The 13,899-nt window shown below is 38.8% G+C and overlaps 2 protein-coding genes across 6 annotated transcripts in view; one reads left to right on the top strand and one right to left on the bottom strand.

Annotated features, from left to right (window-relative positions):
* Positions 1 to 224: 224 nt before the first annotated feature.
* Positions 225 to 10,386, bottom strand: ENY2 (ENY2 transcription and export complex 2 subunit). Of its 2 annotated transcripts, none has more exons than XM_007075842.3 (5): positions 10,194 to 10,386; positions 8,740 to 8,816; positions 4,635 to 4,705; positions 3,223 to 3,297; positions 225 to 504 (listed from the first exon to the last, which is right to left on the bottom strand). In XM_007075842.3, the coding sequence occupies exons 1-5, from the start codon at positions 10,197 to 10,199 to the stop codon at positions 428 to 430; spliced, it is 306 nt and encodes a 101-aa protein (XP_007075904.1). In that variant the 5' UTR covers positions 10,200 to 10,386; the 3' UTR covers positions 225 to 427. The 2 variants fall into 2 exon arrangements, with proteins under 2 accessions (XP_007075904.1, XP_007075905.1); XM_007075843.2 differs by having other exon boundaries at positions 10,266 to 10,386.
* A 106-nt stretch (positions 10,387 to 10,492) lies between these two features.
* The window catches only part of NUDCD1 (NudC domain containing 1), a 75,397-nt gene continuing 71,990 nt past the window's right edge, over positions 10,493 to 13,899 (top strand). For 3 of the 4 annotated variants that reach the window (XM_042973067.1, XM_042973068.1, XM_007075841.2), the window contains exon 1: positions 10,493 to 10,776. In XM_042973067.1, coding sequence (XP_042829001.1) covers positions 10,659 to 10,776 — 118 coding nt within the window. In that variant the 5' untranslated portion in view covers positions 10,493 to 10,658. The remainder of the gene's footprint in view (positions 10,777 to 13,899) is intronic. The other variant, XM_042973066.1, reaches the window with a different exon arrangement.

The raw sequence follows: 13,899 nt of genomic DNA, 5'->3' as shown, positions 1-13,899 counted from the left end.
AAATCAGAAATTAGACATCTGGAGTACAAGATGGGACATGTATTATAAAATATCATAGAGATTCAAAAGAGGAATACACCACATCCAGACAATAGAAGAGCCTGCTTACTTCTCTTCGGTTGTTAGCACAGATATATGCACATACTTAACATTTAAACTGTATTAATTGCTGACTTTTTCAACAAATCTGGCAAATTATTAATAAAGTCCCTTTTATTCGCAAATCCAAGGAAACTTCAAACTCATTCATGAGATATTTATTAAAATAACACATTTAGGGAAAAAAATCAATACAATGTATACATCATTACTGAAAACTGTATACCATCATACAAAAAAGGATTTTCTTTTGGGAAATTGATTCCTAATTTATGGCAAGTTTTACTTTCAGAAATAAAACCACAAAACGACACAATCTAATTCAATCTTAAAGGCTGGCATGCTGAGCAAGGAATGTTCTTATTCTTTGTAGGAGCTCCTTCTTTACACTGTCAGGTACCAGGGCTGAAATATAAAAATAAAATATAAGAGTAAGAAGATTCCAATTAATATATGTCAATTTGATATTTGATATCTTATTCTGAACTAATAATTTCATGAATAACCCACATGCTTCAATAAAGAAATAGGTAAAGATACCTGAAAAAGTATATTTGCAATTCATTATTTGAGTGGACTGTCCAATACCTAACTACACTGCACACCGATGAGAAAACATTAAGAAAATTCTTTAAACTAGGAGTGGAAAAGGCTTTTTTTAAATACAGAGGTACAGCAGGTTAATAAATTTGGTTTAAATGCAACAGTGACAATTCAAGAAGTTGGTCAAAATCACCATAAACAAAGGCAAAAGACAAAAGTGGGAAAACACTTACAGAATTGGGCTGACCTCTCTACTATATAATTTCTCCAAATTGATAAGAAAAAGATCAGACTAAAAGAAAAACAAGCAAAAGAGATAAAGAAAAGGAGGAACACAGTTCTTGAACACAGAAGGGGTTTAGCCTCATAGTTGAAATGTAAATTAAAACCACATTCAGATACCATGTTTTACCAATCATATTGGCTAAAAACCAAAGGTTGGTAGTATCCTGTGCTGGCAAGATTGAGGGAAAACTGGTGCTCTTGTATTAGCTGGTGGGGAATATAAATTGGTACCGCATTTTTGGGCAGCTAATTTGGCAATACTGTAGAAGTAAGTGCACATACTCTCTGACTCAGCAAAGATGCAAAAACTGTGACAGGGGTTACGTTTATGGTATTTTTACTTTTTCAATGTTGAACCATGTGACTATTATCTATTCAGAGTATCAAACTAAAAATGAAAAACAAAAAAGCCCTGCTCTTTGAAATTTTCATTACTATTAAATGTCAATACACGAATCTACACTATCAGTTTTCCTTTTGTGGCTACTAATAAATAAGGACAATCGGGAATGAACCAGAACTTCTAATGCTACTTGCTTGTATCTAAAGGAAACTAAAAACTTCAGGTACAGTTCAACGTTTGTATAGTGAATTCCATAAATAAGTATGCAAGTTAAATAAGACACCTATTCCCCTTGACAAATTGTTTAATTTAAGCCTCTGAGAAATAAAGGCTACATAATTAAGATCACTAGAAATGGGATCAGTAGGTACATTAAACATACTTTAATAAAAATTATGGTGATGGAGACTAGATCAGTCTAGTTGCCTTGGAGTTAGGGATAAGGTGTGACCATAAAAGGATAGCTTGAGGGGTAGGGGGTGGTAGTTACGTGAATCTACACATGTGTATAAAATTCATAGCACTGCACACTAAGAAAAAGTCAATTCTACTGTATCTTAAAAAAAGAAAATAAATATTTCTGTTATAAAAGAAGACTAAGAACATAAAAGAAAGGATTTATTTTGACTTCTCTGTTCTGTATTTGTTCATTTTCCAGCAGTGGAGTTATACGGGATTGAAATGTCCAGGATACAAGTGTTGAAAGAGAAGCAAAGGAAATTTCCATCCTGTATAACCAGCTCCTAAATGTTAATAGATTAAACATAAATTACAGACAGAAAATAGAAAAAGAAATTGGAGAAAATGATTTTAAAATGTAAATTCGTGGGGAGAACAATACATACTGTTTCTTGTTTTGTTTTTCTTTTCCCTGAGACATGCTTGATGAAAAAGTCATGTTTTTTTAGCTGTGAACAGGCCTACAGATGGCTGGAAAGGACGATGGGATTCTGTAGCTCTTTCCCAGCAGATAGTTCAGAGAATTAGTATTCTCTAGCAATAATTTTCAAACTCATTTACTTTTCACACTTAAATTCTTTTCACTATTTCTATGTGAGAAAACAGATAATGAATCATCTAATTTATCTGCTTACACTTAAAATGACCAGAAAAACCCCTTTCTCAAAATAAATGAAAATAACATAGCTGCATCTGAGGTAACAATGTAACTCCTAACTCAGTATTTATTACATATCACCAATGTTAATATATTTCCTCTCCTTCCTTTGCCTTCTGAAAGGAAATAAAGATGTTTGTAGTGTGAATTTTAAATACAGGTTACCCTGAATATGAAGTTTTGAAGCTGCCCAATTCTTAATTAGACAGTTAATAAGACAGAACTTTTCTTTTTTAAATGTTTATTTTTTTTTTTTTGAGAGAGAGACAGTGTTAAGTGAGGGAGGGCAGAGAGAGGGAGAGAGAGAATCCAAAGCAGGCTCCATGCTCAGCACGGAGCCCACAACAGTGAGATCATGACCTGAACTGAAATTAAGAGTTGGATGCTCAACTCACTGAGTCACCCAGGTGCCCCAGAACTTTACTTATTTTTAAAAAGAAAAACAACAGCAGAGCATTGACTGTGGGGCTAGAGTAAAACTTTGGATTACTGAAATCGGGCCATATCTAATAAAACTTATGAATCCTAGCTTCAGGTAATACTTGACCCTACAAAATCCCATATTTTAAAAACTATCTGTCTTAACAACCATTATGAACTTACGTTTCTATACTGTTTTAGAGTGCAAAAACATTTTATACTTCTCATCATATTTATTACTCAAGACTATGCTAGAGAGGCAGGTACCAATTATCTTTCCCATTGAGGAAAGTTCAAGTACCGAAATAATTTTAGAAAGGGTATTTTTCCCTGTAAAAAGAAAGAAAAACTGAACCAGCAAGAGAGAAAAAAAATGTCTTCACACGTTTCCGTCCACAAAATTTGTATTCCTTACCTCTGCCTTTTGGTGTGATTTCAGCCACCAAGTCATCAACAGTAACGTGTTCTAGTCCTTTTTCTTTAATTACCTCTTATGCAAAAGCAAAAAACAAATCATATCATTTAAAATCATTATCTGTAAGAAAGATTTTCATAGAGGAAGGGTTAAGATCATGTTTTTAGAGTGCAGACTGGTCTTTAAAAAAAAAGAGGACACTTCTTTTTTTCTTTTCTACTGAAGATTTAGTTCAACCTTAAACACATTAAGTATTCACCAGATCAAAATCTTAAAAACCTATTCATCTCTCAGCTAAATCACTTGTAACTTAACAAATATAACAGAATGAATTCAAACTGTAAAGTCAAATCTTAAATGTGTAAAAAGCTGGAAACTTAGAACTGTACAGATCTTATTTCACTATAATAGCAGTTCCTGAACGTATGGAGGGAGGTAAAAGCTATTATTTGAGTCTAACTTGTAATTTCATATCCCTAAATTAAACTATAGAACAACTCTTTTGTTCATTTCTCTTCTCTAGGCTAGGCCAAAAGAAGAAGAGGGAAAGGAGTTAACATTATTGGAACGCTATGTGCTGGGTGTTTTGCAGCATTTAATATTCACAACAATCTAATGGGCCAGGCATTTTTCCACTTCACAAGTGAGCCTACTGAGGCTTAAAGATTAAATACTCATCCAAACATGAGCTGAAGTCCAGCTGTATTCTCTTCCAGTGAAGGTCTGTATGACCTCAAAGTCTATGCCTTTACTAACTCACCACATTGCCTTCTTAGGATTAATGATATAAATAGTTTCTATTATCATTAATTGTAGAAACAATTGCAATATAATGGGAGTTCATTGAAAATATCCAGAATTGCATTATACCAAAGCTGAGCCAGAAAAGGAGGCTCATCTTCTTGACATGTATAATTTATCTAGTGGTATCCTCATCAACACCCAGTAACTTAACAAGCTTCCACCCCACATTTTAAAAAATTAGTGTAATTATCTAGGATTTTTGTAGGTAAGTTCTTCAAAAAATAATATTGTTAAAGCCAGAGATGTAATTCCTATAAAGTCTGCCAATGATAGTGTTCAATTTGTTATAAAGTTAAAACATAGGAATAATTAATGTTTCACTTTGAGTAGGGACACTGAAAAAGGCTGGATTCCATACTCTGATGAGAGAGAAAATCTTGCCTCACTTGGTTACAAAAAATACAAAGAAAATTTCTAAAGATTCAGGAAATACATCTACCAAAAGGAGACAAAAGGAGGAAATCATTACTACAAGATTCAATTTTCCGTATGTTTCAAATTATGCTCGGCACTCAACAGATCTTAAAATACTGCCTATAATTTTTCTAGTGAACTCCAAACCAACAAGAACAATGGAATTAGTTTATCTTGTAAATGAAACTGATTACCTTTACAGTGTGCCTTCAACTGGTCCTTCCAGCCACATTCAATTAATTTAGCTCTCAGCAACTCTTTGAGGCTGTTGAAAAAGAAATATTTTCATATTAAACTACAACAATGCACAATATTTTAGATAGGATGTTTGAAGCAAAAGTTCAAACGTTCAATTAAAAATTCCCTGCCTTCTAAACACAAAAACTTTAATTGTGGCCTAATCTTGGTTCTATTACTAATTTTTTGATCTTATGCAAATAATTTAGACTCTGGACCTCATTTTCATCATTATAAAGTTAAATGAAGTGGATGAGGGAGAAGTACTTCTCAAGAAACTCTACTCTCTGGCCTTCTCATACACTTTCTATTCCTCTCCACCAACAGGAATACTGTGAGTCTTGTACAATTTCTAGATGGTTTTAGTTGAACTCGAAGCAGGTGCACCTCAAAATCTTCAAAATCTATTCTTTGACTACAAACTCTTCTCCTTTAGCTCTCTTGCTTCCCCATATTTCTAACCTCAAAAACTTTCCCCTCATTTTTTTCCAACAAGCTTCCAAATTATATACTAAGTATGGTATTTCATTGATTCTAAGCCTGTTTTTCCCCCACATTCTAATAATTCAGTAATTGGTATGCCTGTCATAATTAAAAAAATTTTTTTTAATGTTTATTTATTTTTGAGACAGAGAGAGACAGAGCATGAACGGGGGAGGGTCAGAGAGAAAGGGAGACACAGAATCCAAAACAGGCTCCAGGCTCTGAGCTGTCAGCACAGAGCCCGACGCGGGGCTTGAACTCAGGGACCGCGAGATCATGACCTGAGCCGAAGTCGGACACTTAACCGACTGAGTCACCCAGGCGCCCCATGCCTGTCATAATTTAATTGGCAGAGTTTTCTTTTTCCCTACAGGTTAAAAAAAATAATGGTGTGTATTACAACTAACTGCATCATGGGTATAATAAAATATTTCCTATCCTTTTGCCATACCCACTCTTACAAGTCGTCAGTCTTTAACCTAAATCATGTCTCAGCTTCAACATGTCATGTCCCAAACTAAACCATTTCTCTTTCAATATTCCTAGACATCCCCTATGTGACAGTTCCATCTTGGTATTTAATTAGGTCTTCCTTTTTTTTTTTTTTTTTTTTTTGTTTATTTATACTTGAGAGAGAGAGAGAGCGAGAGCAAGAGCATGCACACTTGAGCAGTGGAGGGGCAGAGACACACACTCAGAAGCAGGCTCCAGGCTTGAGCTGTCAGCACAGAGCCCAAAGCAGGGCTCACACCGCCGAGCCAAGCCGTGAGATCATGACCTGAGCTGAAGTTGGACGCTTAACGGAAGTTCCTCAGGCTTAACCTGAGCTGAAGTTGGACGCTTACCCTGAAGTTCCTCAGGCTAGAAAACCTAGGAGCATCTTTCACTCAACTCTGTTAACACTATACGTATAATCCACAGGAGCAATTCCTACTGGTTCCAGTTTTAAATATACACCTACAATCCAGATGTTTTCTTTACCATCTTTGCCATTACTCCCCTAGTCCAAGCCATCTTCTTCTCTTGGACTGGACCACTACCAATGCCCCTAAACTTGTCCCCCTACTCCTTTGCTCATATACTTCGCTCTCCTTCTTCTGCTCAAAATGGCCCAGTGCTTCCCAATTTACTTAGACTAAAATTCCAAGTTTTTGTTAGGCTTACTAACCTAACTAGCCTAAATAACCGTCCATGATCTTACCCCTCCCCAGATCTCTCTTCTTCCTCTCACTCAATTTACTCAGGCTGATGAAATTCTATGTGCTCCTCAAAAAACCAGGCAAGCTCCTGTCTTAGATCCTTGGCTCTTGAAAGTCCTCCCCATTCACTCATATCCTTCTGCTTTCTTACCAGTGAAGCCTTCTTTATTTTTTTGTCTCAAATACACAACCCATTATTCTCTGCTTTATTTTTCCTCTAGAACTTACCACCATCTACATAAAACAGATGTAGTGTCTGTCTCCTCCCATTAGAATGTAAGCTCCATGAAAGGACAGACTTTATTTTGTTCACTACTGTATCACCAGCACCTTAACAGGACATAGCATATGCTAGAAACTCAGTAACTTTAAGCTGCACGAATGAAGAGACAGATAATAATAAATAATCCCCTTTACACATTACTGCCAATACTATCGTCTCAGTTCCCCAAGGCACCATTCTGGATGTCTTCTTCCTCATTTCTCATATTGAGGACTGCTGATTTTACTTTAAAAATTTTTAAGTTCTTGTTTCCATTTTTGCTGTTTTTCATTTTTAACCTGATATACCTGCTAACACATTCTTCTATAATGTATCTCTAGCCCTTTAAGGCTATCCTCACATTGCCAGAATAGTATTCCTAAAGAGCAAATGTGATGTAGTCATCCCCTTTCTTAGAATCTTTTAACTTCTCCCCCCACCCAAGGATAAAGTCAGATGTTTTTGCAAACCCATCACCCATTTTCCTGCCCTTTCTTTTTTTTTTTTTTTTAACGTTTATTTATTTATTTTTGAGATAGAGAGAGACAGAGCATGAATGGGGGAGGGGCAGAGAGAGAGGGAGACACAGAATCGGAAGCAGGCTCCAGGCTCTGAGCCATCAGCCCAGAGCCTGACGCGGGGCTCGAACTCACAGACCGCGAGATCGTGACCTGGCTGAAGTTGGACGCTTAACTGACTGCGCTACCCAGGCGCCCCTCCTGCCCTTTCTTTGACACCACTCTCAGTGTAATAAATCTGTGCAGGGTTCCAGCAATGGAAATGAGACCCAGGCAAGGCTGATCATAACTGGCCTATGTACCTAGGTAAGATGGTAATCAAGCCAGGTACTTTGCTGGAACTACTAGGAGAAAGGTAGTCTGAGCCAGAGGGATGTGAATCCTGAACTGCTGATCTCTGCCACCTTGTGGGTAGTCTGTTTAAGAATAAAGCCAACACAGAGGAAAAGAGAGCTGAGAAAGAAAAAGAAAAACATATTCTTGGTAACAATTTTTGAGTGCTTGGACCCAGTGGAGCCTGAAGTAATTTCAAGCTCTTGACTTTTTAGTTAGATGAGCTTATATATTTCCACTGATTAAGCAAGTTTTTGAGTTCAGTTTCTACCATTTACAAATGAAAGAATTCTGACTTATACCAAATCTACTCCTCCTGTCTACTGTTCCAGCAACATCACTTTCATACTTTACCTGCCAGCTTTAATTTTACAGTTCCTCAGAACATTATGTTGTAACAAATCTCTGTGACTTTGCACATTCTGTTCCATGTTCCTTGAATGTCTTCTCTGCTTTACTGGCTGGAAGAACTGCTAATCTTTCTCCCAGAACTGAAATACCTCTTATACTACTCTAACTGATTACTTTAACCCCCAAGTACAGTTGAAAGATCTCTCCTCTTCCTTAAATATATTTCTCTTATGCAATTTTTCACCCTACTTCTGGAAGCCTTTCTTGATTCCTGAGCCTCTGCTTAGTACTTCTACACCTGTTCATTCTTCAAATATTTATCTGGTCAGTTATGTGCTAGGCATAATGCTGGGGATACAATGGTAGTTCTACTGTCAAGGAACTGAGAGTATACTGCAGGACACAAATAAGCAAAGCAGGTGGTTATAATACAATGTGATTAAATGCTAGGATAGAACAAGGCATCTTGGACTTAAGGGATTCCTGTAAGAGATGATATTTAAATTAAGACCTGAAAGATGAGCTAGAATTAAAGATCAGGGAAGAAGAATGTCTCAGAGAGTAAGAACAGCACAGCTGCTCTGAGATTAATAGTTTGGTAACTGAAACTGGTTCTATCATATTATCTCCCTATTAAAAACTGCAGTAATCTGGGTATATTTTCTTCTCTGTTAGATGATACATTCTTTGACAGTCATTTCTTGTTCATCTTTTTAGAGAACATTTTCGTTTAAGTCATGCAATACTGAACAGACCTATTTTTTATGGATGTTAGGAATTGAAACTTTTGATAATCTCAATTTTCTGTAATTCCTTCCATTGACATCAGTTTGCTCCTTGATATTAGATTCTTACATTAAAATAACTGTAACTTAAAGATGTTAAATGTAATTTATTAACACAATCCATTGCTTACCGTTCTCTTTCTCCAGTTTCTATCAACTTTTGGTTAATCGCTGCTCTCATCTGCGCATCTTTGTTCATCTTGCTAACCTGAACATCAACATGTATTTTCAGATACAGAACACCCACAAAGTATTTTCTTCTAAATCCTCTAGGTAAGCATCCCATTTAACATTTAACATTCTATCAACTGAAGGAGTGATAGATTTCAACATTGTGTTAACAATGTCATTACTCTTAATATCGTTTACTGCATCCCAATAAGTCATACTGATTAACTCACAATTTTCTTCCCCCAGATACCCTTTATTAATGAGTCCTTAGATAATAATAATTATTGTCACATTTATGAAACACTTATGTGCCCAGTACTGGGTTAACACATTGGGGCTTTTTTTAAACCTCATTTAATTCCCAAAACTTATTTTTTTATGTATGAATTATTAACATAATCTGTATTTTACAATTGAGAAAACTGAGGCACAAAGATAGAAAGTGGTGAAGGCAGGATTTGAACTCAGGTACTCTGACCCGAGAAGCCCCCAAACACTTTAACAGCACATCATAACTGACTGCTAATAATTTCTGCACTTTAACTGCATTCAAAATTTCTGGGAAGCCATATAACCTAAATACCAATAAAAGATCAAGTACTGTTGGTGAAAAATAAAATTTCCAGATTAGGTTCTAAGTGCTTTACTTTTCACTAGGATGCACCCAGAAACACAACTCTCAAAGTAGCTCCAAGTATGTGTTTGTGTATGCTCTTCATCAGAACTGAAAACAAATCTCGAACTAATTCCCAACACAGAAAATTCTCAATTTTCAGTTAAAAAAAAAAAAAAAGGTAGAAGAAGGTTAGAATGTAAAAACTTGGAATACAGTAACATTACTGCACTTAATCTGTCACTAACTCGGGACTACTTTTGTTGTCTCCCATCTTCGCCTATGTGAAAACTCAGGCTGGCAATGAGTTTTGAGTTGGGAAAAAAAATTTTTTTTGAGTGGAACAGGAAAAAGGAGGGGTTGAGAAAGGACTTAGTAATGTTTGCTTATGTCGTTGGAGGCTAACATTTTCAAAATAACTCTAAGGTCTAGTCGGTACCATTCCTAGAATATTGAACTTGATCTCGCCTTGGCCCCTAAAATACGGATAGTGACCTTGGACAAGTCAATTCTTAAAGGCCTCAGTTTTCTCACTGGTAAAACAAGGGCGCTAGGGGAATCCCTCCCAGTTCAGACATTCTTTGGGAAAATAGAATAGGGCGGAGACAGCGGGAGAGGCGGGAGGGGAGGAGCCAGAAAACAAAGCGTGGACTGGCTTCAGGCCAACTCCGGTTGCACGCCCTGTCGGAGAGCCCTACAGGCCCGCGAGCGCGGGTCGGGGAAGCTAACGAAAGACAGCACATCGAAAGGAGCCTGGGCTGGGCCCGGGTCCCGGCCCTGAGGACCACGGGCATAGCTCACCACCATCACCGCGGGCGAGGGCCGTCCCTTCCCAGCGACGAAATGACCCTTGCGCTGACGACCGTTACCTACCACACTCTTCGGCTGCCCGGACTTAGACCCTCAGTAGCTCGGGCACCTAAGCACACAGAAAGCTAAAACACGCATTTCCGGGGCGGGGTCTCGCCACCCTGCCTATAAATGTGAGAATTTAACCAGCGCGGGCCGCCTCCTGGTAGCTCAGCCCTCTGGGTAAGAAAGTCCATACCCTGCAGTCGCGCGGGCGTTAAGTCTCCGAAAGACTACATAGCCCGGCATGCAACAGAGTCAACTTTCGCATGGACACTACATTTCCCAGACGGCGCCCCACACCGCAGTGTTTTCTGGGATGGGAACCACGCCGCCTGCGAGCCTCGGTGCTACGAACGAAGCGCGGACCTTTCAACAAGAGCTTTATTAATTCTCACGCTGCGACCTAGGAAGGCTATGGAGGTGGCTGCTAATTGCTCTCTGCGCGTGAAGAGACCTCTGTTGGATCCCCGCTTCGAGGGTTACAAGCTCTCCCTCGAGCCGCTGCCCTGTTACCAGCTGGAGCTTGACGCAGGTGGGAAGCGGCGGCGACCCCCGGCACTCTCCCCACTTTCGGCTGCTGGCGGCCGGACCCTTTCCTCATTTTCTTCCTTTCTGTCTTGGGCAAGCAAGGCGACCGGGACCTTCCGTATATCCCGTCGGGCTAGCGTGGACCGGGGATGGCCGCCTCTGGAGAGGGAAGCCCATCCCGGAACCCAGTGGGAGTCTCCTTCGCCTGGCTCGGCCCGAGTTCCAGGGTCCGTCACGCAACTGCTGCCTGGCCTCTGGGCGCTTGTCCGTCCCTGGCCTGGGCCCCGCTTTCGCTCTCTAGCATCCTCGGTAACCGTGTGCGTTGAGAAGCCACACTTTGGAGGACCTCCCAGATGGCGGAGATTCATTTCTTAGAAAGAAACGCCATTGCAATTCAGAGCATTTTCAGTTGCATAGGTGCTGTCAGTCTAAGGACACTATCTTAGAGAATATTTCTAGGAAATTTTGAGGAAACGTTGATTTAGTACCTACACTTCTATTTGTGTGTATTTGAGGCTGACCGAAATATTCATCCTTGTTCTTAGAAGGTAATGAATGGTATTTTCGTTAAAGATAAAGGGCCCAGAGATTTGCATTTTTAACACACCTCTACTGATTCTGATGCGTGTTGAGTGCATCACACTTTGAGAAATACTGATCTAGACTTAATAAATTTTATCAGATAAGTGTTTATTAATTGATTTATAAAATTCAGAAACCTCTATCAAGACCTTGTTTTATGTTACCTGCTGATATTATCAAGATAAATGAGGTACAGTCTGTAACATAAAAGTGCAGTTGGGTACTTGGGAAGAAAAATATAAACAGATAAGTTTAGAGCAGTCTGATAAGGCAGTGATCTGGCTATGTACAGAACACAATGTTAGTACTTAAGTATCTTTCCAAACCAGCCTCGAGATCTGGGAAAGCTTCCTGGAGAAGTTGATATCTAAGTTGAGTTTTTAAGAATAGGTAAGAGTTGACTCAGGTAAGATAAAATGAGCTTGGTTTTTCTTTTCATTCCCTTCCTTTCCTTCTCCCACCCTGTGTCAGTAAATGGTACCATCATGTTTAATTTATGCATGAAAAGGCCACCCAAAACTCAGTGCTCAAAAGAGTAAGCAGTTATTGTTGCTCACAGGTCTGTAAGTTAGGTAGGTGGTTCTTCTAGTCGTGGCTTGGGCTTATTCCTGCATTTTTGTTCAGTTATGCATCTGCTTTGTCGCTCTGCTCTTGGCTGGGCTTCCTCATATGTTTGGGGGTTCTCTGGCTATAGATTGGTATAGGATTATTTCAGATGGCTTCTACTTAGTTAGGTTTTCTCCATGTGGTCTCATTCTTTAGCAGGCTTTTTACTCCAAGAGAAAACCAGCAGTGCACAGGCACTTTTATAAGCTGCTGCCAGGAAAAAGTTTGCTCTTGTCCCATTGGTCAAAGCAAGTCATATCATCAACCTTAAAGTCAGTATAGCAAACTCATAGTAAAGACAGAGAGGCATAAAAAATTGGAACTATTAGTGCAAGTCTACATAATTGCTTATATTGGAGTCATGAAGTATTTCTTTTATCCCCTTGTTCAGTCTGTCAGCAAGTACAGTCAGCTCAAGATTTGACTTCTTGCCTCCACCCTTGTCCAAATCAGTTATTTTTTTACCTTAACTATAGTGGCTTATTGACTAGCTTTCCTGCCATTTAATTCTCCTTCATTCCATTCTCTGTAAAGCAGTATTATCATAGTTTTTAATGCTATATTTATTTGATATCTTTTTCCTCCACTAGACTGTGACTCCATGAAGATAATGTTTCTCTTTTCTTCACTACTGTATCCCTAACGCTTAAGATTATAGGTACTCAATAAATTGAATGAGTGAGGAAAAGAAGTTGTTATTGAGGTGACTCCATTCCTGAGAAAGCGTGAGTAAAAAGGAAAGAGTAATTGGGTTTTGTGTAGGACACTGCTGCAGTCCTGTATTGCTGGAGGAAAAAATCTGGGGAATGAGAGATGAGTTAGAAAGATAGATGAGGGCACTGTTTGTTTTGTGGACTTTACACCTCTGGTGTGTCTAAGTCAGTATTTCTTTTCATGGGCTTTTACAATTAAAAATAAAGTTCAGGGGGCGTCTGGGTGGCTCAGTCGGTTGAGCGTCCAACTTCAGCTCAGGTCATGATCTCACGGTACCTGAGTTTGGGCCCCACGTCAGGCTCTGTGCTGACAGCTCAGGGCCTGGAGCCTGCTTCGGATTCTGTGTCTCCCTCTCTTTCTGCTCCTCCCCTGCTCACACTCTGTCTCTCTCTCTCTCTCCCAAAAATGAAGATTAAAAAAAAAATAGATAAAAATAAAGTTCAGCTGTCAAAGATTTGCCAACTTTTTAACTTGTTAAGTGGAGATGTTTCTTTTGTTTGTTTCAAGTGTTTATTTAAATTCTAGTGTAATATTGGTTTCAGGAGTAGAATTTAGTGATTCATCACTTACATGTCACCCAGTGTTCATCACAAGTGCCCTCCTCAATACCCATCATCCATCTAGCCCATCCTTCCCATCCACCCCCCCCACCCCAATCAACCCTTAGTTTGTTCTCTATAGTTAAAAATCTCTTATGGTTTGCCCCCCTCTTTTCCCCCCTCTTCCCATGTTATCTGTTTTGTTTCTTAAATTCCACATATGAGTGAAATGGTGTGGCATTTGTCTTCCTCTGACTGACTTGTTTAGCTTAGCATAATACATCCTAAGTGGAGATGTTTCTTAAACACGGTGATGTCCTCACCCATTCTTTCATAAGTAAAAGGATATTTGAACATCAAAAAAACAGGAAGCAAACTCTCACAATAGTCCTCTAAATTGAATACATTAACTTTATTAACGAGTTCCTAAGTTGTCATTGTTTTTTCCTTTTTTCACCATTTTTGGTATTGGAATCTGTGTTTAGGATGCACAATTGGAGGTGGTGATGAGCTGCCATTTAGGGTTTTAAGAGTAGAAAGCAGATAGATTTAGAGATTGAGTGGTTTACTCTTAGCATCTGTGGAGGCTGGGGGCTCCTGGGTTGCTCAGTCAGTTAAGCATCTGACTTTGGCTCAGGTCATGATTGCGTGGTTCGTGGGTTCTAGCCTCGTGTCGGGCTCTGCTG

Source organism: Panthera tigris, chromosome F2, assembly GCF_018350195.1.
Source record: "Panthera tigris isolate Pti1 chromosome F2, P.tigris_Pti1_mat1.1, whole genome shotgun sequence".
NCBI lineage: Eukaryota > Metazoa > Chordata > Mammalia > Carnivora > Felidae > Panthera > Panthera tigris.
This window is presented reverse-complemented; position numbering and strand designations above follow the sequence as displayed.

Excerpts from the sequence above, each read along its gene's own strand:
- ENY2 (XM_007075842.3), bottom strand. Across the intron at positions 3,298-4,634 it reads GTTGAAGGCACACTGTAAAG|AGGTAATTAAAGAAAAAGGA; the intron begins GTAATCAGTTTC and ends CTTTTGCATAAG. Across the intron at positions 505-3,222 it reads AATCACACCAAAAGGCAGAG|CCCTGGTACCTGACAGTGTA; the intron begins GTAAGGAATACA and ends TTTATATTTCAG.